General features: G+C 49.3%; 1 protein-coding gene across 1 annotated transcript in view; it reads left to right on the top strand.

Annotated features, from left to right (window-relative positions):
* Nucleotides 1-25,285, top strand: part of CACNG2 (calcium voltage-gated channel auxiliary subunit gamma 2) — a 127,388-nt gene extending 102,103 nt beyond the window's left edge. The window contains exons 2-4 of the mRNA XM_049771677.1: nt 9,196-9,279; nt 22,836-22,976; nt 24,730-25,285. Of these exons, the coding sequence (XP_049627634.1) occupies nt 9,196-9,279; nt 22,836-22,976; nt 24,730-25,259 (755 nt within the window). The 3' untranslated portion in view covers nt 25,260-25,285. The remainder of the gene's footprint in view (nt 1-9,195; nt 9,280-22,835; nt 22,977-24,729) is intronic.
* The last annotated feature ends 804 nt before the right edge of the window (nt 25,286-26,089 follow it).

Here is a 26,089-nt window from a genome sequence, read left to right as displayed (position 1 = left end):
GAATCTTTCTAGAATGTTCCAATTCTCATGGTGCAAATATTTCCACTGGCTGGTGCCAGTTCATTTCTAACACAGCACTGTGGGGATACCCCCTCATTTTGGTCTGAGGGACTTTCTCTACCCCCTTGGAGTCCATGCAGCACATTCTAGAAGCTCTTTCTCCATCCTCCCCCCAAACTCCCAGTTGCCCCCCCCCATGCTTGCACACACACGCAATCCCACACCTGCCTCACCTGGCTGACTCCTTCTCCCCCTTCAGCAGTGTTCTCAGCACCACCACACGTTCCTGTGCATGGCTCTGCCCACCCCACCTCGGTGTGTGATCCCAGACACGCTTTGCTTTGTGACAACACGCATCTGCCACCCCGCCAGCATCTGCTTCCTGTCTCCCACCATAGTCTGCTCCCTGGGTTCCAGGAAGGGAGATGGTTTATCTCTGTGTCCTTGGCATGTGGCACCATATAAAGCGGGTGCTGCATAAATGTTAGCTGCGGGACTGTCTAGGAAGGCCCGGTCCATGCCTCCAATAGGACAGGAGCGATGATGCACCCGAGTGAACCCCATGATCTCTTTCTTTCTGTAAGGACAGGGAAGACAAGGCATGGACTAGGCTCAGGTTAAAGCTCCCTTCCTTGGTCCCACCATCCCAGGGCCATGCTGACCATGTCAGCCTTCAGTCTTTTTTTTTTTTTTTTTTTTTTTTTTTGGTTTTTGGGCCACACCCGGTGACGCTCAGGGGTTACTCCTGGCTATGCGCTCAGAAGTCGCTCCTGGCTTGGGGGAGCCTTCAGTCTTAACCTTGACAGAAGAGTCTTAGAATGAAGCCCACAGAGTAGGAAATGAGGGATAGTGTGTGAGCCCAGACTGTTGAGCACCTGGAACCCTCTGGACCTGAAGCTGTTCCACCCCTGCAAAGAATGACTTTCAGCAACAGAAGTCCACATCAGGACATGTGGCTCCTCTGAATGTTAACTCCACCAGAGGCAACTGGTCGACCTCTTCTTAATCTTACATACTCTCTGTGTAAGAGGCCTCTGCCATGATTTCTCCCCACCCCCCCCTCTCTCTCTCTGACACACACACAGTCCATCTGTGTACAGAAGGAGCCCCTCAGAGCTTCTGGCTGGCCCATACAACCTCTAGCCACACCAGTATGGGGAACCCTCATACCCTCACCTGACGAGAAGTCATCTTCCCAACTCTGTTCACCTCATAATCTTTTTTGGGGGATGGGTTTTTGGGTCACACCCAAGGTACTTGAAGGTTACTCCTGGCTCTGCACTCAGAAATCACTTCTGGCAAGCTTAGGGGACCATATAGGATGCCGGGGATCAAACCCAGATTCATCCTGGGTGGCTGCATGCAAGGCAAACACCCTAGTGCTGTGCTATCACTCTGGCCCTTCACCTCATAATCTTACCTAAGTCTCCAACTCCCCAAGTTCCTCCATTTTGGCTCTGGGTCCCCATGAAATTTTACCAGGTTGCAGCCATGTCTGACTATCCACCAACCCCAACTGAGAGCAGAGAGGATGAGGAGAAGGAAGGTTCTAGGTTTACAATGGGAGAGGAGGGGGGCTAGAAACTCCTCTACATCTGTGATGAACACTGCACCTCAGCCCCAACCAACTTTCCTCTGAAGTTTGTGAGTTGGTTTGGGTTGGTTTGGATTTGGGGGACTCACCCAGCAGTGCTCAGGGCCCTGTACTTAGGGATCACTCCTGTTGCTACACCAACGACCCTATGAGATGCCAGGTCTCGAACCTGGGTCAGAATTGTTTCTTGCCCTCTTTGCTATCATTCAGACCTTGTCTGGGAGAGTTCTACCCCCTTCCCTCTCCCCACCCACGGGCATCACAGCAGCCTCCCACCTCTTGCCAAGGGGCAGGAGCAGGATTTTTCCTGCAAGACCTTTTCAGGGCTCATTATGAGACAAAGCAGGGGGCAATCGATGTGCCCAGAGTACAGCTGACCCCAAATCTACCAGGGAAATGTGGGGTGGGGATGATCATGCGATGGGAGTGGGGGGGGGGTCCCCCGAGTGGGAGCAGGGTCCGGCCCAGCTAGCAGGAAGGTTGTAAGAACCTCCTGACCACAAGTTCCCAGCCGCAATTTCTTCGACTCAGCCCTACCACGGGCCGTGCTGGGCTAATTTGATGAATCACGGCTCTCGCTGCTTCCCCCTCTGTAAGCATTTTCAGAGCAAGGCTTGATGGATATGGGAAATAAAAGCGAACGCACATTTCTGTCTCCTGGTTTAATTTGTGGCATCGCTGCTAGTGCCGAGGACTTGGAATATTCTCATCTGTCACTTTTTTTTTTGGACTAGTATTTGGGGTTTGGGGGGCCACACCCGGCAGTGCTCAGGGCTCACACCTGGCTCTGTGTGAATGGATCATTCCTTTTTTATTTATAAAGTTGTTTGTTTGTTTGTTTGGGGGGAGCCACACCTGGTGACACTCAGGGGTTATTCCTGGTTATGCACTCAGAAATCACTCCTGGCTTGGGGGACCATATGGGATGCCGGGGACCGAACCCAAGTTCATCCTGGGTCTGCCATGTGCAAAGTAAATGCCCTACTGCTGTGCTATCACTCCAGCCCCTTTTTTTTTAATTTTTTAACTTTATTTATTTATTGATTGATTAATTGATTGGTTGTTGAGTCACACCCAGCAGTGCTCAGGGGTTACTTCTGGCTCTGCACTCAGAAATTGCCCTTGGCAGGCTGGGGGACCATATGGATGCCAGAAATTGAACCCGGTCAACCACATACAAGACAAATGCCTCCACCACTGTACTATCTCTCTGGCCCCAGGGATCACTCTTGGTGATGCTTGGGAGACGAAGGATCAGGGCTGAAAAATGAAACCAGGGCTGACTGCCTGAGAAGCAAGAACCATACCCACTACCCTCTCTCTCCAGTCTCTTGATTCGTAGATTGATCTGGACTCTGTGATTAGTCCTACAATTCCTGCTTCCCACCCTGAACATCCCCCCTCTCTTCCCAGAGGTCTTTTATCCCACCCAGACTCCCCATTTCACCCCTTTTGCTGCCCTGTTTACTTAGCTTAGAATCCCAGCCACCCCCTCCCAATCAATGTCACACTCTTCCTCACCCTAGCTGACTCTATGAATTGAAGCTACACCCCGAGCTAACTAACTGGGGGACATTGAACCCCTAAAGCAGGCTGAGGAAACTACAAGAAACCTTACACCCATACACACATGAGCCAAGTCCCATTACCTGCAAGTCTGATGAAGGAAGCTTCCTCTCCTCTCCTTCCTTCCTTGTCTTCTCTTCCTTGCTCTCCAGGGGTGCTGGGGAGAAGCCCCTTCCCAATCTCTCTAGGAAAGTTAATTCCATAGAACACATGTAGGGAGCATAGCCGGGAGGGTGTTTGCTTTACACGTGGTTAATCCAGGTTTGATCCCTGGCATCCCATATTGTCCCCCGAGCTTGCCAGGAGTCATTCCTGAACTCAGAGCCAGAAGTGCCACTGGGTGTACCCACCCAAAAAAAATGGAACACAGACTTTACATGAAGGAGTCCCTAGCCTGTATACCACCCTCTCAAAGTACCACACAAGTTTGCCTCCAAGACTCAAATAAATAAATCAAGTATCCTGGACCTCAAATCTGCCATCACTCATTAACATCCTTCTGCAATACAGCTGCCAGGGGACAGGAGTCATTGCCTTACTGGGAGGGATCAGGGGATGTTGAAAAAAAAGGAGACAGACAAGAGAAAAGGATAAGGCAGTGTCTAGTAGCCAGGCTGGTGTGTGCAAAGGTCCTGGGGTAGTAGCCTGAGAAAGGAGCACAAGGCTGGCTTTTATGTAACGGGGAGGAGGGACATGGTGGGACCAGACAGCAGTCAAGGCTAGACTGGAAGCATAAGACACTTTGGTTGCAAGAGCTGAAGATTCATTGCTCATTAGCAATGAATATATATGTTTATTTCATGAGGATTCCTGTGTGCGAAGAGATGAGAGTCAGGGGGAAAGGGAGGATGGGGCTTCCTGGAAGAAGAGAGAGAAAGAGAGGGAGAAAGAGAAAGAGAGGGAGAGAGAGAGGGAGAGAGAAGGAGAGAGAGGGGGAGAGAGAGGGAGAGAGAGGGAGAGAGAGGGAGAGAGAGAGAGAGAGAGAGAGAGAGAGAGAGAGAGAGAGACCTGTTTGGCTGTGCAGGAAGCCAGGAGGAACAGTGCATGGAGTGAGAAAGGTGGGTATCGGGCATGATAACCAGGTTCCACTGGCAGCAAGAGTTGATCTGGCTGGTGGTGGCTGAAGACTGGCCTGCAGGGTCAAGGTCATGAGCTGAAGTTGGGAGGTGCAAAGCCAGCGATTCCTTTAAAATCACTCACCATTGGAATTAGAGACATCACAGGGGAGGGGAGGCATTTGCCTTGAAGGCAGCCAAGCCAGGTTCAAGCCCCAGAAACCCAAAGGGTCCCCTGAGCACTGTCAGAAGTGACCCCTGAGTGTAGAGCACCCAGAATAAGCCCTAGGCAACACTAGGTATAGCTCTCTCTATATATATTATATATATATAAAAAATAAAAATTTCCACTATGAGTGGGAAAGACAATATAGCAGGTGGGGGTGCTTGCTTTGCATGTGGCTGATCCCCACAAAGGGTCCACTAAGCCCTGCCTGGAGTGATCCCTAAACACAGAGCTAAGAGTAAGCCCTAAGAGGCTGAAGTGGTAGCTCAGCTCAGCAGGGAGGGTGTTTATTTTGCACGCAGCTATCCCCCAAGTTTGATCCCAGGTTTCCCATACGGAACGAGCACAGCCCGGAGTGATTTCTGACCGCAGACCCAGAAGCAAGCCCTGAGCATTCACTGCCGGACATGGCCCAAAGGCAGGAACAAAACAAGCAGGAAAACCCAACTCTGAGAGAGTTCGGGAAGGCCTGAGCCCGGATTGGGGGTGGTGGGGGGCAGCATATGCCTCCAGCCTGAAGCATGGGGCCTCTTGGAAGGAAGGTGCAGAGACACTCCACCCCCTGCAAGCTCTTGGCTGGGATTTGAGCATCCTCAGACACCTTGCACCCCTTGCCTCACGTCCCCCACAACTCCCCAGAAAGGTGCTCAGCTCAGCTCAGCTCCGAGTGGGCGCTGAAACTCTCTTCGTTGGGATGCATCAAGAGAAGTTGCAAATTTGCTTGGCAAAACGGCCGTTCAAATGCGCCGAATCATAATGTTAACAATAGGGCAGATAGTCCCATCATTTCACAGCTGGTACAAAGACAGCAGGGGTTGGGGGGCGGGGGGGAGAACAAGGAGATGCCACAGAACAGGGCTAGGCTGGGTGCTCCAGATACCCGAGTTTCAGATCCCAGCTTGGGGCTCCCGATAAAGGGGAGACCCCAGGCCCAGGAGTGGGGAGTGAGACTCAGGACTGCTCCACTCTGCCCAGGGGGATATATACGCTGTGATGTTTCGCTCTTGGCCTCCACTCCAAACTTCAGAGATGCTACCAGAAGTCCTAATAGACTGCAAAACTGTATTTCTTGTAGGAATCTGAGAAGGAGGAGAGAGAGCAAACTGGGGGAGAGAGAGGAAAGAATGCAGAGAGGGGGCATGCAGTGAGATATCTCAGTAATCTGTACAGATAGACCATAGCTAGCAATACCCCAAATTCTTAGATACTGCTAAGCATATTCTTTGCAATTATAGTTATTTAATAATACAAAATGCAACAGGACTGAGTGCTTAGGCCTTGCTGAGAATATTCTTAGCGATCATAGTCATTTAATTAATATGAAATTTAATAATATTGAATGCTTAGGTATTGCTAAGAATGTCATTAGCAATTCTATTCATTTAATAATATTGAATGCTGGGGCCGGAGTGATAGCACAGCAGGGAGGAGATCTGCTTCTTTGCATGCACCAACCCAGGTTCAATCCCCGGCATCCCATAGGGTCCCCTGTGCCTTTCAGGAGTGATTTTCTGAATGCAGAGACAGGAGTAACCCCTGAGTGCTACTGTGTGTGGCCCAAAACCAAATAAAATAATAGCATTAGATGCTTAGGTATTGTTAAGGTATACAGAGGCTGCAGGAAACACATCTGTACCTCCATAAGCAGGTAGATACGCTATAACTATACCTCTAGGAATAGCCTCACAATCCCTAAACGCCACCTGGTACCAAGGGAAAGGCCCTTTGCATTCTCTGGAGATCTAGAAGATCTAGAAGGATCTATAAGAAAAAGAACAATTGGTGGCACTAGAGGTAAGGTAGACACCTTGCGAGCGCTAGCCAAGGAAGGACCGCGGTTCCATCCCCCGGCGTCCCATATGGTCCCCCCAAGCCAGGGGCAATTTCTGAGAGCTTAGCCAGGAGTAACCCCTGAGCATCAAACAGGTGTGGCCCGAAAAACCAAAAAAAAGAAAAAAAGGAAAATAACAATTTACAGGGCTAGAGCGATACACAGCAGGGAGGGTATCTGCCTTGCACCAGCTGACCCAAGTTCAATCCTTCACATCTCATATAATCCCCTGAGCCTGCCAGGTGTGTTTCCTGAGATCAGAACCAGGAGTAACCCCTGAGCACTGCCAGGGGTGACAAAAACAATCAAAAAGAAAAGCTCAGGACCGGAGAGATAGCACAGCGGCGTTTGCCTTGCAAGCAGCCGATCCAGGACCAAAGGTGGTTGGTTTGAACCCCGGTGTCCCATAGGGTCCCCCGTGCCTGCCAGGAGCTATTTCCCCCGTGACAGCCAGGAGTAACCCCTGAGCATCACCAGGTGTGTCCCCAAAACAAAAAAAAAATGAAAAGAAAAGAAAAGAAAAGCTTGCATTATTAAAAGGTTATGTCAGCAGTGGTTCCAGTTAATCCCCCAAGAAACATCTCTGATAGACTAGGCCGAGTTTCCACCTTTCTTATCCCAGCCCAAGTACAGGGACCATGGGCTGCTCTGGTTCTAGGCCCTTGACTTACACCAGTGTCAGGAAAAGCATCTCTTCTCCCTTCTCCCATGAGGATCTGGCGCCCTGTGAGTGGTTCCACTCCCGATCGAGTGAGTATTTGGTGGAGGAAAAGGTAGTGGAAGTACCAGGGCTGGTTCTGAGTCACCCCCAGAAGCAAAGCAGACCAGAGTCTCTGTGAGGATGGGGTGGCACAGGGATGCTGAATCTGTGCTCACCTCTGAGACTCCACAAGTTAGGGCACTTAGTAATCGTGGGGAAATACAAGAAATAGGGATTCTCGTTCTTTCTTCCATTCTTTGTCCTTGGGGAGGAAAGAAAGAGGGCCACACTCTGATATGCTCAGAGGTTACTCCTGCCTCAGTGCTCAGGAATCACTCCTGGTGGTGTTCAGGGGGCCAGATGAATGTCAAGAGATTGAACCCAGGTCAGCTGCGTGTAAGGCAAATGCCCTCTCTGCTATACTACAGCTCCTCTCTCTGTGTTTTGGGCCTACATCCAGCACACTCAAGTGTTACTCCTAACTCTGCTCTCAAATATTATTCCTGGCTTGGGGGTCAGATGGGATGCCCAGGATCAAACCAGGATCTGCATGTGCAAGGCAAATGCCCTCCCTGCTGTGCCCATCTCTTGCTTTTTTTTCTTTTTCTTTTTCTCTTTTACTTCCTTTCTCCTGTCTTTTTTCTTTGTTTTCTTTTTCTTTATTATTTTTGTTGGCTTTCTTTCCTTATGTCTCTCTGACTCTGTGTGTGTGTGTGTGTGTGTGTGTGTGTGTGTGTGTGTCTTCTTTGTGCCACAACCTGCAGTGCTCAGGGATCACTACTGGAAGGACTCACAGACCATATATAGTGCTTGGGGGGGGGGGGGGTAGAAGCAGGGTTAGTCTTTCTACAAGGTCTTAAATCCTGCCCTGTCTCTCTGGTCCAATTTCTGATTGGGGGGTTAGTTTGGGGGGAAGCACTCAAGCAGAGGTCCAGAAACCCCTCCCAGCAATTCTTAGTCAACAGCCAAGGTTTGCAAATCAAGCAAAGACCCAAAGACTCGGTGCTACTCAGACCCTGTCCTATGGGGATCCCCATGCCAGCGTGGCAGTGCTAGGGAACTTCAGGGCCAGGCCCAGCAATGCTGGGGAAATGTATGGTCAGGACTCAAACCCGGGTTGAGCGCATGCTAGATAGCATGCACCCTCGCTGCTACACTGACTCCCATACCCAGGGGAAAGAGGTTTTCACAAGAATCAGAGCTAGTTCCCACTCTCTCAGTCAGCACCAAGAAATCCAAATCCAAAGGCCTTTTTGGGGGGAGTGTGTTGGGGCCACACCTGGTGATGTTCAGGAGTTACTCCTGGCTCTGCACTCAGAAATCACTCCTGGCGAGGGGAACCATATAGGATGCCAGGAATCAAACCAGGTCTGTCCTGGATCAGCTGCGTGCAAGATAAATGCCCTACTGCTGTGCTATTGCTCCTGCCCCCCAAAGGCCTTTTTTATCTTGGGGGCAGGAGTACAGTGGGCAGCGTGCTTACTTCTCTTGCATGTAATCAACCCTGAGTTTGAACCCCAATACCCCATAAGGTCCCTGAACCCCACAGGAATGAGGGTCCCTGAGTGCAGAACCAGGAGTAACCCCTAAGTGCTGCTAGGTGTGACCCCCAAACAAAACCCAGAAAGAGGCTTGACCTTGGTGTCCCTGCTAAACAATGGAGGTGGCTCCCTTCTTCCAAGCCAAAAGGGAGCAAGATCAAAGGCCTGGCAGAGAGACCCAGCCCCGTGGGGCCCTCTCAGAGCAAAGGAGAGATGGGAGCAGGGGGTTCCCACAACTGCAGACCCAGTGTGAGGGTTGCCAGTTTTTCTCTGGGGTCTTTGCTCTTTGAACTTGATCTGATTCAACTCATGCAAAAATCAGGGGGACTCCGGACCGAGTTGGGAGGCTCAGAGGCAGATGGGCACCATGACAATGTTCAGAAGCCTTCCTACTAACAGTGCCAGCACCGCCCGCCAAACCACCAAGCCGCCTAGATGCAACTTTACCTTCATGCAGAGAGGGAAAGGACCAGGGTTTGGGAGTCTGCCTGGGCCCTCAGATCCTCAGCAGCACGACAGGTGATGGTTTTGATTCCCAAGGCAGATGTCCAAGCAAGCAAAGATACCTTCCTTGAGGGCAGCTGGAAGCTTCCAGAAGAGCCGGGTAGCAAAGAAGCAGGTGGGCATTGAACTCCCCAGGAACCACCAGCTCTCACGTGTGTCTTTCCCGCTTGCTTTTCAGGGAACTTCAAAGGTCTTTGCAAGCAAATCGATCATTTCCCAGAGGACGCAGATTACGAGGCTGACACAGCAGAATATTTCCTCCGTAAGTGCCTGCGATTTTTCCCTTGCTCCCCGTGGGGATGGGTGCTGCCCTCGCTTCCTTGGATTCACCAAAGCTGAGACTATCTCGCTATCTCTGCACAACAGAAGGGGAGTCCGACACCTTGCCTCCAGCCTGGAGGTCAAACCATCCTTGCCCTGTTCCCATCCCCCACCCCAAAGGCCCTTTCCTCCCTTCTTTGACTGGCCAATTCCTCTGCTGCCACTACCAAGCTTCAGCTGAATCACCTCCTTGGGGAAGCCCTCCATGCCTAGAGCACATTTTGATCTTGATTATGAACTTTGTGCCAGTTCCCTCACAGTCCCACTAACTCTGCTAGGGCTGGCTTGTTCATCTTTCTATTCCCAGCAGCAACTGCCCCTCCTTTCCTCCGTATGAAGGGCTTAACTGAAACCATAAATGAAAAAATATTTTCCCTGGCCCCACAAGTCAAAGTTAAATCCTGATGTATTAGCTGCAGCCTTAAATCCACCTGAGACATATTATCAAGAGAAAGCATTTTGAGGCCCCAGAGAACATTGCTCAAGCATCAGCAAAAACTAACAAGGTAAAATGTTTCCTGAGAAAAAAGATTTCCAGGAGAGGGGTGAAGGGTCCTTGACTCCTGGCCCACAAAGCCGTGGGCAGGAGAAGTGGCTGTTGGCCCTGCTTTGCACTGCTCTCTCTCTCTCTCTCTCTCTCTCTCTCTCTCTCTCTCTCTCTCTCTCTCTCTCTCTCTCTCTCTCTCTCTCTCTCTCTCCCCTCCCCTCCCTCCTTCTTTCCTCTCTCCCTCTTTCCCCCTTTCTCTCTCCCTCTCTCCCTTTTCTCTCTTCCTCCCTCTCTCTCCTTTCTCTCTCCTTCCCTCCCTCCTTCCTCCTTTTCTCTCGTCCTTTCTCCTCTTTCCCTCTTTCCCTCTCTCCTTTCTCCCTCTTTCCCTCTTTCCCTTTTCTCTCTCTTCCTTCCCCTCTCTCTCCCTCCCTCTCCCTTCTCCCTCTCTCTCTTTCTTCTCTATCTCAGGAGCCCTTCCCAGGAGATCAAAGAGAACCACTCACACCCAGAGCACCCCACCCTTTGCTCCTGACCCCAGGTTGGCCGAGCCCCAACCATCACCCTCCTCCAATGGTTTTTATAGAAAAGTCAGACAGCTCTTCAGTCTACGGCTCACCCAGTCTCTTTCCATAATTACTCCCACATCAAACCCAGCACTCGGGTCAGCCCGGAATCTGGGCTTCCTTGAAAGCCCCGAGAACATGAAGTCAACTGGGCAGCCGGGAAGAGAAAAAGAAGGGAACAAGATGCAATTTATAGATTTTCCTTTTAAAGGGGAGGGGAAATGGCTTCCCAGGTACCTCGGCTTCTCTGATGAATTCCCGCAAGACACGCTGTTAAGTGGAATTCCTACAGGGCCATTCTTGATGTTGCTGGGTCTGAGTCAGGGGCTCGTGGGGAGAGGCTGTCTGCAGTGAAAAGCAGCAGGAGTGTCTTCTGGGTTCCAGATCCTGTGCCAAAATGGGGGGACCAAGACCATAAGGGAGAGCCCATCCGGGACCCCAGAATCAGAGAGCTACTGCACAGGAAGGCCCTAGAGGGCAGAGAGACGATCTGAATGAAGAGGAGAAAAGCACAGAGCCAAGATGAGCACCATGCAGGGAGCAGCCCAGTGAGGGGGAAATATTTAATCCAGGCTTCAGGCAGAAATTTGGGCTTATGCGGTCGACATTACAACAGTCAATGCTCAGTAAACCTGTCTGAAATAAAGAGGTAATAGGTGTGCATCCCGTTGCCTTGTTGTTTTCGTGGTTGCTGTTGTTTTTTGTCGTTGTGCAGTTCCAGGTACATTCATTTCACGCATAGGACATAACGGTTCTATATTTGCCAATCCTGAGGAACAAGTCGCCCCAATACGTCTTAGCATATGCCACCACACCTGGTTGGTTACCAGAACTTTTTCTGGGGAGGAGAGCTTGTCAACTAAGTTCACTTCACCATCTCTTTCCCTTCCCTTTGTTGTTGCGATTGACGCCTGGGAGGAGTCACAGATGTGGTTGCTCTCAAGCAGGTGCTCACAGTGCTTGCGGAGTGGGGTGTGGAGGAAAGAGTAGGTGGGGCTGGGAATCATAAACACTGGATGGCATGTGAAGAGTTGTAGGGATCGAACTCAAGGTCTCATGCCCCCAAGACAGGCACTGGAGTACAGTGATGCTGGGTCCCATTTCCTTATTTTATTACTCTTTTATTTTAGGGGTGGGAAGAACATACCAAGTGGTGCTCAGGGATCCCCCAGCTCAGTGTTTGGGGATCCTCCTGGCTATGCTAGAGTGTTGTGTATGTAAACATTTTAATGGGATTATTACATTACTGACCCTACCCTGATCAGTGATTGTGCCCTACCCTAGGGTGTGACCTGGCATTCTGCTCCCACCCTAGGGTGGTACCTGATTCTGCTTCCACCATTGAGTGGTACCTGATCCCACTATTGGGTGGAACCTGATTCTGGGGGATAAAAGCAAGGGTCTGTGGAAGGTGAGGGGCTTTTTTCCTGGGGCCTATTTCTTAGGCCTTTTGGCTACAGCCTCTTCACGGAATAAAGAGCTGTTTTCTTCGGAAGCCTGACTGCCTGTTGGCTTTCTTTCCGCCGCATTCACCTCAGAACCGCCGACTGAACAGGGTCACAGACGTGTGGTCCGAGCTGGAGGAGAAAGGCCTCATCCTCCATCCCTCCATCAGTCAACCTCTTCAGGGGCTGACTTGCAACACTAGAGGAACCTGGCTATGCTGGGAATTGAACCTGGGTCTTTCACATGCAAAGCATGCCCTTAACCCTTTGAGCTCTCTCTCCTCTCTTTCTCTCTCTGTCTTTCTCTCTTGTCTTTCCCTCTGTCTCTCTCTGTCTCTGTCTCTCTCTGTGTGTCTCTCCTACATGCAAAGTATGACCTCAGCCCTTTGAGACCCTCTCATTCTATCTTATTTTTATTGGCTGTTTCATTCATTTAGATTCATTTAGGGGGTCTCTGGACAAAAGACAGGAGCTGATATTAATAGTGCAGGATTCCAAGAGTCTAATTTGAGCTCCTTTCACCCAACAATATTTTGAAGCATCTATAAGAACCATCAGCATGGGACCGGAGAGATAAGCACAGTGGCGTTTGCCTTGCAAGCAGTCGACCCAGGACCTAAGGTGGTTGGTTCAAATCCCGGCGTCCCATATGGTCCCCCGAGCCTCCCAGGAGCGATTTCTGAGCGCAGATACAGAAGTAACCCCTGAGCATTGCCAAGTCGTGACCCAAAAGACAAACAAAAAAGTCAGCATCATTACAACTGGGGAGATAGATCAGAGGGTTGAAGCTCATGCATGGAGGAGGGATGGTCCATGGACCACCAAGACACACAATCCCACAGCCGAGTGTGATGCCCCAAACCCCCTCCACCAAATTTATTTCTGTGAAGGGTCAGCTAGTTGATATTTTAGATTAGTGGGTGACCTCATCTCTGACAGACTACCTGAGGCAGCCATGATACAGGAAACAGTTGAAGATCAGAACCCAATGAAACTGGCTTCCTGGTTACTTTTTTTGTTTCTTGGGGCACATCTGGTCCTATTCAAGGGTTACTCCTGGCTCTACACTCAAGAATCAATCCTGGTGGAAAATCAATATGGACTGCTGGAGCTTGAACCCAGGTGGGCCACGAGCAAGGCAAGCTCCCTTCACCACTCACTGTGCTATGGCTCCATCAAGAAACTGCCTTCCTTTACAAAAGCAGGCTGTAGGCAATATTGGGCATAGTCTATGAGCAGGCAGAGCTGGGGCTGCGGCTAGCCGGACACCCCAGGAACCCTAAGGAGCCTTTTCCTTCACTCCTTGAGGCCAGGCATCCCAAATTACTCAGAATCCATTAAAAAATAAATAAAACCTGAGCCTTCTTTTGGGGGTATCAGCAAGTGATCGAGACGCTCCTTCCCTGTTCAGCTTCAAGTCGCTACCTCTCAGCACCCCATCTCCAGGTTGCTCAAAGCAAAACAGAGCCCAATTTTCCACTCCTACTCACCTCTGCCCTCATTCAGGGGATTTCAAATTCACCCAAATACATCGAAAGTGGAATGTACTGAAATACACATAAATTACCATATTTTTTCACTCTATAAGATGCACCTGACCATTAGACACATATAGTTTTTAGATGCTCTCCTCCTCTGCACTCAGGCTTCAGCTCCAGGCAACATTCGCTCCATAAGACACACTTTTTTTGGGGGGATAGCTTCTTAGGGTATGAAAAATACGGTACATTTCTGCACAATCTATGTTTGCATTTGAAACTGAGGGCCACCAGACACATGCAAATTATATCTCCATGTCTCCATGAGTTTACACATACACACACTCTGGAAATTTGCATCTGTTCAAGTTGTTCATTTGTCTTCCGCAATTATTTATGTACTGGGACTGAAACCCATGCGGGGTATACAGTTCTTTGTGCTAAGAACTGTAGCGTGATGTGCACAGACCATACCTTCATACTGATGATAGGAGACAGACATTTCTCAAGCAAAATATGAAAATATGAAAAGCCAACATGAAAATATCTTGTGCCCTATGAAGTCTTTGATGAGAGGCATCGGGGGGTTGGGAGATATGGCCAGAGAAGGCTACTCAAAACCAAAAACAAAATAAAAAAATTGGGATCGGAGCTGTGGTGTAGTGACAAGGCGTTTGCCTTGCACGTGTCTGACCTAGAACTGACCTCAGTTCGATTCCCCGGCATCCCATATGGTCCCCCAAGCCAGGAGTGATTTCTGAGTGCAAAGCCAGGAGTAACCCCTGAGCATCATAGGATGTGACCCAAAAATCAAAAAAAAAAGAAGGCTACTCAAAGGAGTTGGACATGATGATGCCCCTTGTGCCCCAAAAGGCCAGATTCAAAGGACAGAGTTAAAGGTAAAGGTGGGGGAGCAGGAGGAATCCTAAAGCCACTCTCTCTCCTTCCCAAGCGCTTGATCCCAGGACAGAACAGCAAGGAGACCTAGGTTCCTTCCCACACTTCTAGACAGCTCCCAAAGAAGTTCCTGAGCCCCCCATTGCCCAGAAAAGCAGAGCTGTGGGGCCGGAGAGATAGCATGGAGGGAAGGCATTTGCCTTGCATGCAGAAGGACAGTGGTTCGAATTCCGGCATCCCAGATGGTCCCCCGAGGCTGCCAGGAGTGATTTCTGAGCGTAGAGCCAGGAGTAACCGCTGAGCACTGCCAGGTGTGACCCAAAAAAAAAAAAAAGGCAGAGCTGTGAATTGGGGGAGGAATAGCCCATCCCTGGTACCATCATTACAGAACTCCAGTGTACTCCAGGAGCTGTGTCCCCATAGATGACCCATACCTGGGCCATGTATGCTGGAGATCCCATCCGTGTCTGCAGGAGTCAAGGGGTCCCTGAAGCCCAGCCCGGTTACTTCTTCCCACTCAGGCAGCCTGAGCAAGCAGTGGTCCAGATTTTTCTGCGGTTCTTCCTGTCTGCTCTCCTTCCTGTGACTGAGCACAGCCCATGAGGGTGCAGAACCTGCCTTTTGTGATAAATGAAGTAGACAGTTTCCTATGGCCACTGGGTATATTGTTAAGATGTGATATGGGGAGGGGGGGAGAGGGCAGAGAGATAGCATGGAGGTAAGGCGTTTGCCTTGCATGCAGAAGGTCATTGGTTCAAATCCCGGCATCCCATATGGTGCTCTGAGCCTCCAGGAGTAATTTCTGAACATAGAGCCAGGAATAACCCCTGAGCAACTGCCAGGTGTGACAAAAAAAAAAAAAAAAAAGAAGTGATGTGGGGGGCCAGAGAGATAGTCCAGTGGCTTGCACACGGCTGACCCAGGACGGAATTGGGTTGGATTCTCGGCATCTTATATAGTCCCCCAAGCCTGCCAGGTGTGATTCTGAACTCAGAGCCAGGCATAACCCCAAGCGCTGTCGAGTGTGGCCCAAAAATAAAAAAAAATAAAAAAATAAAGTGGGATTCTTCTGGTTACCTTGCTCCCCAAAGTACCAACAATAAAATCAACTGTAAGACTTTTTCTTTATCTAAAGACATTAAAAATGCAGGTTTTAAATTGAACCATTTTTCTGATGCCATAGGGATAGCACAGCAGGTAGGGAGGGCATTTGCACTACACAGAGTCAACCCAAATTTGATCCATGGCATCCCATATGGTCCCCTAAGCACTGTCAGGAATGACCTCTGAGCACAAAACCAGGAGTAATCCCTGAGCTCTGCGAGGTGTAATACACACAAAAAAAGAAAAAAGAAAAGGAAAAAAAAAATTGGAGGTTTTCCAAAACAGCACAAAATGTGATATTTTGTGATATTTTCTTAAGCCTTTTTTTTTGTTTTGTTTTAGCCACATCCAGTGGGGCCCAGGGCTTACTCCTGGCTCTGTGCTCAGCTCCTGGCATCGCTGGCCAGACCACCTGGGGTGCCGTAGATTAAATTCTGGTTGAGCACAGGAAAGGCAAGCACTGTTTTTCTCAATCAACGTCTTGCAAAAAAAAAAAAAAAATCGGTTAATGAATTGACATGCCTTTTGAGCTGTGTAACTTAATAGTTGAATATCTGATCATTTGTTTTGTTACATAATTGATTAAAATACTGCTGTATCTTGGGTCGGAGCGATGGCACGGCAGTAGGGCATTTGCCTTGCATGTGGCTGACCCAGGATGGACCATGATTCAATCCCCCGGCATCCCATATGGTCCCCCAAGCCAGGAGCGATTTCTGAACGCATAGCCAGGATTAACCCCTGAGCGTCACCGAGTGTGGCCCAAAAATAAATTTTTTTTGGTTTTTGGGTCAGAAGTTGCTCCTGGCAGGCTCGGGGGACCATATGAGATGCCAGGATTCAAACCACTGTCCTTCTGCATGCAAGGCAAATGCCCTACATCCATGTAGGATCCAAATTGGCCCAAAATTTAAAAAAAAAATGCTGCTGTGTCTTAATACCAATCATAAATTTATACCATCTGGGAATGTGTGGTGGCAGATCTGTGGGAGAAGTAACTGACAGCATTCACCAGCTTGTAAAAATCCAGTGCAAGTGTTTAAACATCTAAATAATTAAAAGAAAAAAATAATATGAAGGACTGGAGAGGTAGTACTATGAGGAAGGTGACTGCCTGGCACACAACCGACCCAGGTTTGATCCCCAACATCCTACACGATTCCCCAAATTACACCAGGAGTGATCCCTAAGGGCAAAGCCAGGAGTAAGCCCTGAGGACAGCTGAATGCAGGGGAAAATAATATGAATGGGGGCCAGAGAGATAGCACAGCAGTAGGGCATTTGCCTTGCAAGTGGCCGACCCAGGACCGGTGGTGGTTCGAATCCCAACATCCCATATGGTCCCCTGTGCCTGCCAGGAGTGATTTCTGAGTGCATAGCCAGGAGCAATCCCTGAGAGCTGCCGGGTATGCCCCCTCCCCACAAAAAATATGTCAGGAAGACAGTACAGGGGTTAAAGTGTTTGTCTTGCATGTGATTGAGTCCAGTCTGATCCCTGGTGCAGAGAACCAGGAATAAATAAGCCCTGTGCTGCCGGATAAGTCAGTCAATAAATAAATAAATAGGGGTTGGTGAGCTAGCAAAGCAGTAGGGAGTTTACCTTGCATGCAGCTAATCTAGGACAGACGGTGGTTCAAATCCTGGCATCCCATATGGTCTCTGGAGCCTGCCAAGGGTGATTCCTGAGCGAAGGGCCAGAGTAAGCACTGAGCACCACAGGGTGTGGCACAAAAACAAACAAATAAATAAATAAAACCAAAAAATGCTAAAGTGATGTGGCAGGAGAAACCATTCGATGGGTTGAGCGCATGCTGGACCTGAATTTGATCTCTTGTACCGTATGGCCCAGCAAGTTCCCCTGGAAGTATCCCTGTCCCCCAGGTGCTGAACTTGGAGTAATCTGAGCACTGCTGTCTATAAACCCAAAAATGAAAATTACTAGAGCCAGAGCAATAGCACAGCAAGGAGAACATTTGCTTTGCATATGACTGACCCGGGTTCAGTTCTTCGCATCCCATATCATCTCAAGCCTGCCAGGAACAATCCCTGAGCACTGCTAGGTGTGGCCTCCCCTCCTCTTTTAAAAAAAAAAAAAGTGAGAAAGAGAAAAAAAAAATCAAGCACAGAAAATTCTGGAGTCTAGAGTCAGGTGGGAGGGCTTTTGAGCAAAAAGAATAAATGAACACAAAGAGGGCCACAGGATAGCACAGTGGTAGGGCATTTGCCTGAGTTCAATTCCCGGCATTCCATACATTCCCATCCCTCCTCTCCCGCCACCTGTGCCTGCCAGGTGCAATTTCTGAGCGCAGAGCCTGGAGAAACACCTGAGTGCTGCCGGATGTGCCCCCCCCCCCGCAAAAAAGAATAAATAAACAAAAACAAAAAACAAGAGTAACCCCTGAGCATTACTGAGAGGTATGGCTCAAAAACCAAACAAACAAAAACCAGGACTGGAAGGAGAGCGCAAGGTTCCGATGCTTGCCTTGCATAGGACTCATCCCCATTCCATTCCTGAGCACAGCTTCTCCTAAGCATGATGGGGTGCAGCCCTGAGGAGACCCCACCATCCCATAACTTCCTGACTAACACCATATTCTCAGGCCCTTGCCTGGGACTGCTGCTTGATTGGCTGAGATTCACAAGTGGGATTCCCCTGGGTTCTCTCTCAGCACCGCTGGGAGGACTATTTGGGATGCTGAGGATTGAATCTGAGTTGGCTGTGTGCAAGGCAAGCACCCTCCCCACTGTGCTATCTTTTCGGCCCCTCTCCAGTCTCATGCGTGTCTTCCGTCTCCTTCTCAAAACTATGAGCCCCACAGAACACAGATCAGGTTATGTCTGCCAGTCAACAGAGAAGTTGGCTGAGGGCGGGCTGCACAGTTCAGGAAGCACAAGACAGTGCCCCACTGCAGGCCCTGCACTTCTCCCTACTGCAAACTCCTGGCCCAGAGGCCAGGTTGCACTGGCAGCCAAAATGTTCCACCAACTCTTTGTTTTATTAATATCTTTATTTAAACACCTTGATTACAAATTTCATTGTAGTTGGGTTTCAGTCATGTAAAGAACACCCCCTTTACCATTGTAACATTCCCACCACCAATGTCCCAAATCTCCCTCCTCCCCATCCCACCCCGCCTGTACTCTAGACAGGCTTCTACTTCCCTCATTCATTCGCATTGTTATGATAGTTCTCGGTGTAGCTATTTCTCTAACGGCACTCACCCCTCTTTGTGGTGAGCTTCATGTCATGAGCTGGACCTTCCAGCTCTCCTCTCTTTGTCTCTGAGGATTATTGCAAAAATAGCTTTCATTTTTTTCTTTTTTTTGGGTTTTTTTTTTTTTTTTTTTTTGGTTTTTGGGTCATACCCAGCAGCGCTCAGGGGTCACTCCTGGCTCTGCGCTCAGAAATCACTCCTGGCAGGCTCCGGTGACCATATGGGATGCCAGGATTCAAACCACCGTCCTTCTGCTTGCAAGGCAGACGCTCTACCTCCATGCTATTTCTCTCCAGCCCTGTGTTTTATTTTTCTTAAAATCCATAGATGAGTGAGACTACTCTGCGTTTTTCTCTCTTCCTTTGACTTATTTTACTCAGCATAATAGATTCCATGTACATCCACGTATAGGAAAATTTTATGACTTCATCTCTCCTGACAACTGCATAATATTCCACTGTGTATATGTACCAGTTTCTTTAGCCATTCACCTGTTGAAATGCATCTTGGTTGTTTCCAGGGTCTGGCTATTGTAAATAGCACGGCAATGAATATAGGTGTGAGGAAGGGATTTTTGTATTGTATTTTTGCACCACCAACTCTTGTTCAAAGCAGAATCTTATTGACCAGAGTCCCTTGTTACAGCCGGGTTCAATCCCTGGCATCCCATATGGTCCCCTGAGTCAACCAGGAGTAATTTCTGAGCACAGAGCCAGGAGTAACCCCTGAACACTTCCAGGTGTGGCCCCAAAACAAATAAACAAACAAGCACAAAGAGAGTTGAGCTTCAATCATACAATATTCCAATACCCATTGTTCCTTAACCAGTTTTATTTCCCATCATCCATTTCCCCATTACATCTACACAATGAATGAAATGCGATGCAGTTGTTAGGAGAGATAAAGTCATGAAATTTGCTTAGACATTGGTAGACTTGGAGAATATCATATGAACTACGAATCAAATGAGTCAAAGGGAGAGGGACAGTCACGGAATGATCACACTCATCTGTGGGATATTTTTTAAAAATAACATGAGAGTCCTTGAAGGGCGTTTTGGTTTGTACTTTCTCTTTTATTTCTTCTTTTGTTTGTTTTTGTTTGAGAGCCACACCAGAAGTGCTTACTTCAGAGGTTACTCCTGGCTCTGAGCTCAGAAATTACTCCTGGGGGCCAGAGAGATAACACAGTGGTAGGGACTTTGCCTTGCACACAGCCGATCCAGGGCAGATGATGGTTTGAATCCCGGCATCCCAATTGGTTGCCCATGCCTCCAGGAGCAACTTCTGAGTGCAGAGCTAGGAGAACCCCTGAGTGCCTCTGGGTGTGATCCAAAAAAAAAAAAAAAAAAGGAAAGGAAAGGAAAAAAGAAATTACTCCTGGCAGGCTCAGGGGACCATATGGAATGCTGGGAATCAAACTTGGGTCAGCCACGTGCAAGGCAAATGCCCTCCTTGCTCTGCTATTACTCTGGCCCCAATTACTTTCTTTATCTTTTTTGGTTTTTGGGCCACACCCAGTGGCACTCTGGGTTTACTCCTGGCTCTGTGCTCAGAAATCGCTCCTGGCAGGATCTGGGGATCATATAGAATGTCGGGATTCGAACCACCATCCATCCTGAGTCAGCTTCATGCAAGGCAAACACCCTACAGCTGTTCTTTCTCTCTGGCCCCTCTATGTCTTTTCTTACCAATTTGTCTGCTTCTCTTTCTGGACCTCACTTGGAGTCACCAGGAAGCTGGGATCAGGGCTTTCAGGGAGTAGGGCCAGGGAAGCTGTATTTGGGGCTCTGAGAAAAGAGAGAATAAACAAAACACATAAAAGAATTAAGGAAAGATTTAGGAATTAAGGAGCCGGAGAGATAGCACAGCAGTAGGGTGTTTGCCTTGCACCTGGCCAATCCAGAATGAGCCTGGGTTCGATTTCCAGCATCTCATAGGGTCATCGAGCCTGCCAGGAGCAATTTCTGAGGGCAGAGCCAGGAGTAATTTCTGAGTGCCACTGGGTATGGCCCAAAAACAAAACACACACACACACACACACACACACACACATATGCACTTGCACGTGCGCGTGCTTGCACAGAAATCACTCCTGGCAGCGAGGAGGGCATTTGCATTGCATGCAGTCAACGGAGTTCAATCCCTGGCACTCTCTAAGGCCCCCTGAGCACTGCCTGGAGTGATTCCTGAATGCAGAGCCAGGAGTTAACCCTTCAGCATTGCCAGGAGTGCCACCCCCAAAAACAAAACAAAACAAACAAAAGGAAATGAGTCAGAGTGAGAAAGACAAGCATGGAATAATTACACCCATCTGTGGAATATAAAAAATAAATTATCCATAGTATGAGAATAAGACCCAAATCCAATAGAAATGATGGGAAGAAGTGCAGTTAGGACAGAGAAAGGACTACTGTGACAATGATAGTTGGAAATGATCACTCTGGACAAGAGCTAGGTGCTGAAAGGAGATAAAAGTGATAGACATGGGGGCCAGAGAGATAGCATGAAGGGTATTTGCTTTGCATGCAGAAGGACAGTGGTTCAAATCCCGGCATCCCATATGGTCCCCTGAGCCTGCCAGGAGCCATTTCTGAGCATAGAGCCAGGAGGAACCCCTGAGCGCTGCTAGGTGTAACCCAAAAACAAAAACAAAAGTGATAGGGATGAAACTACTTCAGAAAACATATTGAGAGAGATAGCACAGCAGTGTTTGCCTTGCAAGCAGCCGATCCAGGACCTAAGGTGGTTGGTTCGAATCCCGGTGTCCCATATGGTTTCCCGTGCCTGCCAGGAGCTATTTCTGAGCAGACAGCCAGGAGTAACCCCTGAGCACCGCCAGGTGTGGCCCAAAAACAACAACAACAGAAAACATATTGCAAATCACAGTACCTAAAAGGAAAAGAGAAAGAGACAGAGAGAGAGGAGAGGGAGAGAAGGAAGGGGGGAGAGAGAGAGAGAGAGAGAGAGAGAGAGAGAGAGAGAGAGAGAGAGAGAGAGAGAGAAGTGGACCCTGAGTAATAGCACAGTGGGGTGAGCATTTGCCTTGCATGTGGCTGACCTGGGTTTGATCATAGGCCGGAGCGGTGGTGCAGCGGTAGGGCATTTGCCTTGCACACAGCTGACCCAGGGCAGACCGCGGTTTGATCCCCCAGCATCCCATATGGTCTCTCTAGCCAGGAGCGATTTCTGAGCACAGAGCCAGGAGTAACCCCTGAGTGTCACCGGGTGTGGCTCAAAAACCAAAAGATAAAAAATCATATTTGATCATAGGGTCTCCCAATCACTGACAGGAGTGAATTCTAAACACAGAGTCAGAAGTAACATCTGAGCAGTGCTGCCCTGGTGTGGCCCAAAAATGAGAGGAGAGATGGATAGATTAGATAGATAGATAGATAGATAGATAGATAGATAGATAGATAGATAGATAGATAGATAGATAGATAGATAGATAGATGGATGGATGGATGGATGGATGGATGGATGGATGGATGGATGGATGGATGGATGGATGGATGGATGGATGGATGGATGGATGGATGGATGGATGGATGGATGATAGAGAGAAGTGGCTGCCATAGAAGCAGGCTGGGGGTGAAGAGGGATATCAGGGGATTGGGTGCCAGGAAATAAAGGTGTTGGGACATTGAATGACTGAACTATCAACTAATCAACTATTAACTTTTTAACTATGCACCTCATGGTGATTAAATTTTTGCATATTATAAAAGAGTGAAGAAAGGGGCCCAGAGAGATAGCACAGCGGTGTTTGCCTTGCAAGCAGCCGATCCAGGACCTAAGGTGGTTGGTTGGAATCCCGGTGTCCCATATGGTCCCCCGTGCCTGCCAGGAGCTGTTTCTGAGCAGACAGCCAGGAGTAACCCCTGAGCACCACCAGGTGTGCCCCCCCCCCCAAAAAAAAGAGTGGAAAAAGACTTGGGGATGTGACTACTCATGCCCCAAAACAGGAGCAGGGGTTCCATGTTATAGGAAGTTTGGGGGCATAGGATTGGATAGAGATGACATCACATCAGGTCCCAGGGGGTAGATGCAAGGCACTTAGGCTGTGACTCTGGCCCCTCACTCTCTCTCTCTCTCTCTCTCTCTCTCTCTCTCTCTCTCTCTCTCTCTCTCTCTCTCTCTCTCTCTCTCTCTCTCTCTGTCTGCCTGGCACCCACGTTGTTCTTCCTTCTAGTCCTGCAACTACAAACCCCAGAAGCTAGGGGAACTCTCTCCCAGGCCTCCTGCACTCCCTGAAGCTCATGCTCTGCTTTCTTCTCTCCCCCTCCTCGTCCTCCTTGTTCCACAGGGGCCGTGAGGGCCTCGAGCATTTTCCCCATCCTGAGCGTGATCCTGCTTTTCATGGGCGGACTCTGCATTGCAGCCAGCGAGTTCTACAAAACTCGACACAACATCATCCTAAGCGCGGGCATTTTCTTCGTGTCTGCAGGTAACAGCAGCCCTCGTGGGGGTTCAGGGGTGAGGGTGGAGAGGTGTGGGAGGCTCAGAACCTGGGATGATCTGGCAGGGGGGCTGAGCGCCCCCTTCCCTAGGCCTTACCCCAGAGGACGCTGCAGGTGGGGAAATCCTCTGGGGGGCTTCTACCATGGCCACAATCTAAGTCCCAGAATCCATGGTTTCTTCCTCCATGGTTAATCTTCCTCCCAGCTCTAGGAGAAGGCTCCAAATACTCCGCATTTCTCTCGGAATACTGGGGTTCTCCCTTGTATATGTTCTCCCCTCCCTGTCCTACCAAGGAAGCTGCAGGCAGGGCTTAGCACCAACCATTGCATGCAAGCTGCAATTGCTTCCCAGGTCAGGAAAAGCAAAAGAGCTACTTACAGTCCTCCAATGGGGACAGAGAGGTAATATAGCAGATTGCCTTGCATGTGGCCACCCAAGGTTCTTTCTATCTCTGGCATTTCATGTGATCCCTTGAGTATTGCCAGGAGTGATCACTGAGGGCAGAGCCAGGAGTCAGCCCTGAGCACAGCCAGGAGGACCCAACGACCCCCAAATCGAAAGTCCTGTGGCTAGAGAGAGAGTGCTGCTGCAGGGCATTTGCTTGGATGTGGCCAACCCCAGTGCTCTATATGATCCCCCTGAGCACTGCCAGGAGTTGATTCCTGAGCACTGTCAGGTGTGGCCCAAACACCAAAATTATTTATCCAGAAAATCCCCAGAAGACCTTACCCTCCACCTTCCCCACTGGATATGGAGACCCAGATGAAGGGCATGTGTCAAAGGTAAACCCCAACCATCTAAAGCTTCTGTGCCTGAAATTTTGAATCCCTACACAGCTTTGAATCCTTCGAATCTGTTACTTAACCTCTGTATTTCGGTTCCCCCAACCCTTGAAATGCACTCAGCAGTGAAGGCAGGGGGAAGCAGCTCAAGCAACAAGATCTGTTATTGGGGCCAGGGGGGCTGATGAGGCATTTGCCTTGTATGTGACTGACCCCATATGGTACCTAGAGCCCCACCAGGAGTGATCCCTGAGCACAAAGCCAGGATTAAGTCCTGAGCACTGTTTAGTGTGCCCCCTCACCCGCCCAAAAATATAGAGAGGTCTCATAGATAATACAAGTATTAAGGCACTTGTCTTACACATGGCCAACTCTAGTTGGATCTCTGGCATAGGGTCTCCGGATATTGCCAGAGCGATCTCTGAGCAGACTCAAAAGGAATGAGTGGGTACTGAGTGCCACAGGGTATAATCCAAGCCCCCTCTCCAAGAACACAAACAAACAAACAACTGTGTATTTATTTATTTAATCAGTGTCACTTTCTCCTTCACATTTCCTTTATTTTTTTTTAATTTCTTAAATTCTGGGCCCCACCTGGTGATGCTCATGGGTTACTCCTGGCTTTGTGCTCAGGAATGACTCCAGTGTACCATATGGAATCAAACCCAGGCAAAAATGCCCTCCCTACCCACTGCGCTACCTACCTCTCTGAGCCCTGGGCGTGTTTCTTGGGACCCTGCTCTTCTGGAGCTTTCTCCAAATGGAACCATGATGGCATACCTACTCAAGTGTGTGCCATATGCCTGGACAGAGCCCTGTTGAGCTGAGTGCTCACCAGCCAGCCTTCCAAGGCCTACCTACCACCCCATCCTTGGGGTAGAGTGGGGTGCTACCAACCACCCCCTCATACCCACCTTCTTTTCCTCCTCCTCCTCTCTTCCTCCTCCTCCCTCCCAGGTCTGAGTAACATCATTGGCATCATCGTGTACATCTCCGCCAACGCCGGAGACCCCTCCAAGAGCGACTCCAAGAAGAACAGCTACTCCTACGGCTGGTCCTTCTACTTCGGGGCCCTGTCCTTCATCATCGCCGAGATGGTCGGGGTGCTGGCCGTACACATGTTCATCGATCGGCACAAACAGCTGCGGGCCACAGCCCGTGCCACGGACTACCTCCAGGCCTCGGCCATCACCCGCATCCCCAGCTACCGGTACCGTTACCAGCGCCGCAGCCGCTCCAGCTCGCGCTCCACCGAGCCCTCCCACTCCAGGGACGCGTCCCCCGTGGGCATCAAGGGCTTCAACACCCTGCCCTCCACCGAGATCTCCATGTACACCCTCAGCAGGGACCCCCTGAAGGCCGCCACCACGCCCACCGCCACCTACAACTCCGACAGAGACAACAGCTTCCTGCAGGTGCACAACTGTATCCAGAAGGACAACAAGGACTCACTCAATACCGCCAACCGCCGGACCACCCCCGTCTAGGCCCAGGCCGAGCCCCCCACCCGGGGAGGGGGAAGGGAAGGGGTGGGGAGGGTTGGGGAGGGCAAGGCGGAGGGTAAGGGGGGGCATCGGCCATCCCCCCTCCTCCTCCTACCCCCCCAGGGGGAACCTTCCAAAAGCAAAAAAATATATATATACAAAGACAGATACAACAACAACAAAACACAAAAGAGGAAAAAAAAAACACACAAAAAAAGAGAAAAACCTAATAAGGAAATTTCAAAAAAAAAATAAATAAACATCAACATCAAAGAACAACACATAAAGAAAAATCAAGAAGCCACAACAGGGAATGTGATAAAAAAAAATAATAATAATAAAATTCTAAAGAAGGGAAAGACACTGAACACACATTCAAACACCAAGAAAAACAATAAGAGAGAGAGAAAGGGTTTAAACAATTTAAAAATAGACAATAAATCTAAAAGACAATGCATGATTTCCCATGTACCATTATTTTAACATTTAATAAAAACCAATTTAAATGAAAAAAAATACCATAAAATAAATAAAAGGGAACCAAGATAACATTAAAGCAAAAACTGAGAAGGAGCAGCTAGGATGGGAATATATTTTGCATTTATCAGGGGTTGGGGTTCCTTTTTTTTTTTAAAGCGGGAATGTTATTTTTCTGTTCCCTTTAATCCCAAGCTGGCTCTGCCTCCCTGGGTGATTTGGGGGTGGGGGTGTGGAGACGCAGGGCCCGAGGCCAGGATAGCCTCTAGGTCACTGCCAGGTCCCCCAGAGCCTCTGCCTAGGATCCCCAGGTCTGCTGGAGGGCTGGGGTATGGGGGTTCGTGAGCCGATGCACC

The sequence above is a fragment of the Suncus etruscus genome, chromosome 4 (genome assembly GCF_024139225.1).
Source record: "Suncus etruscus isolate mSunEtr1 chromosome 4, mSunEtr1.pri.cur, whole genome shotgun sequence".
In the NCBI taxonomy this organism is placed as follows: domain Eukaryota; kingdom Metazoa; phylum Chordata; class Mammalia; order Eulipotyphla; family Soricidae; genus Suncus; species Suncus etruscus.
This window is presented reverse-complemented; position numbering and strand designations above follow the sequence as displayed.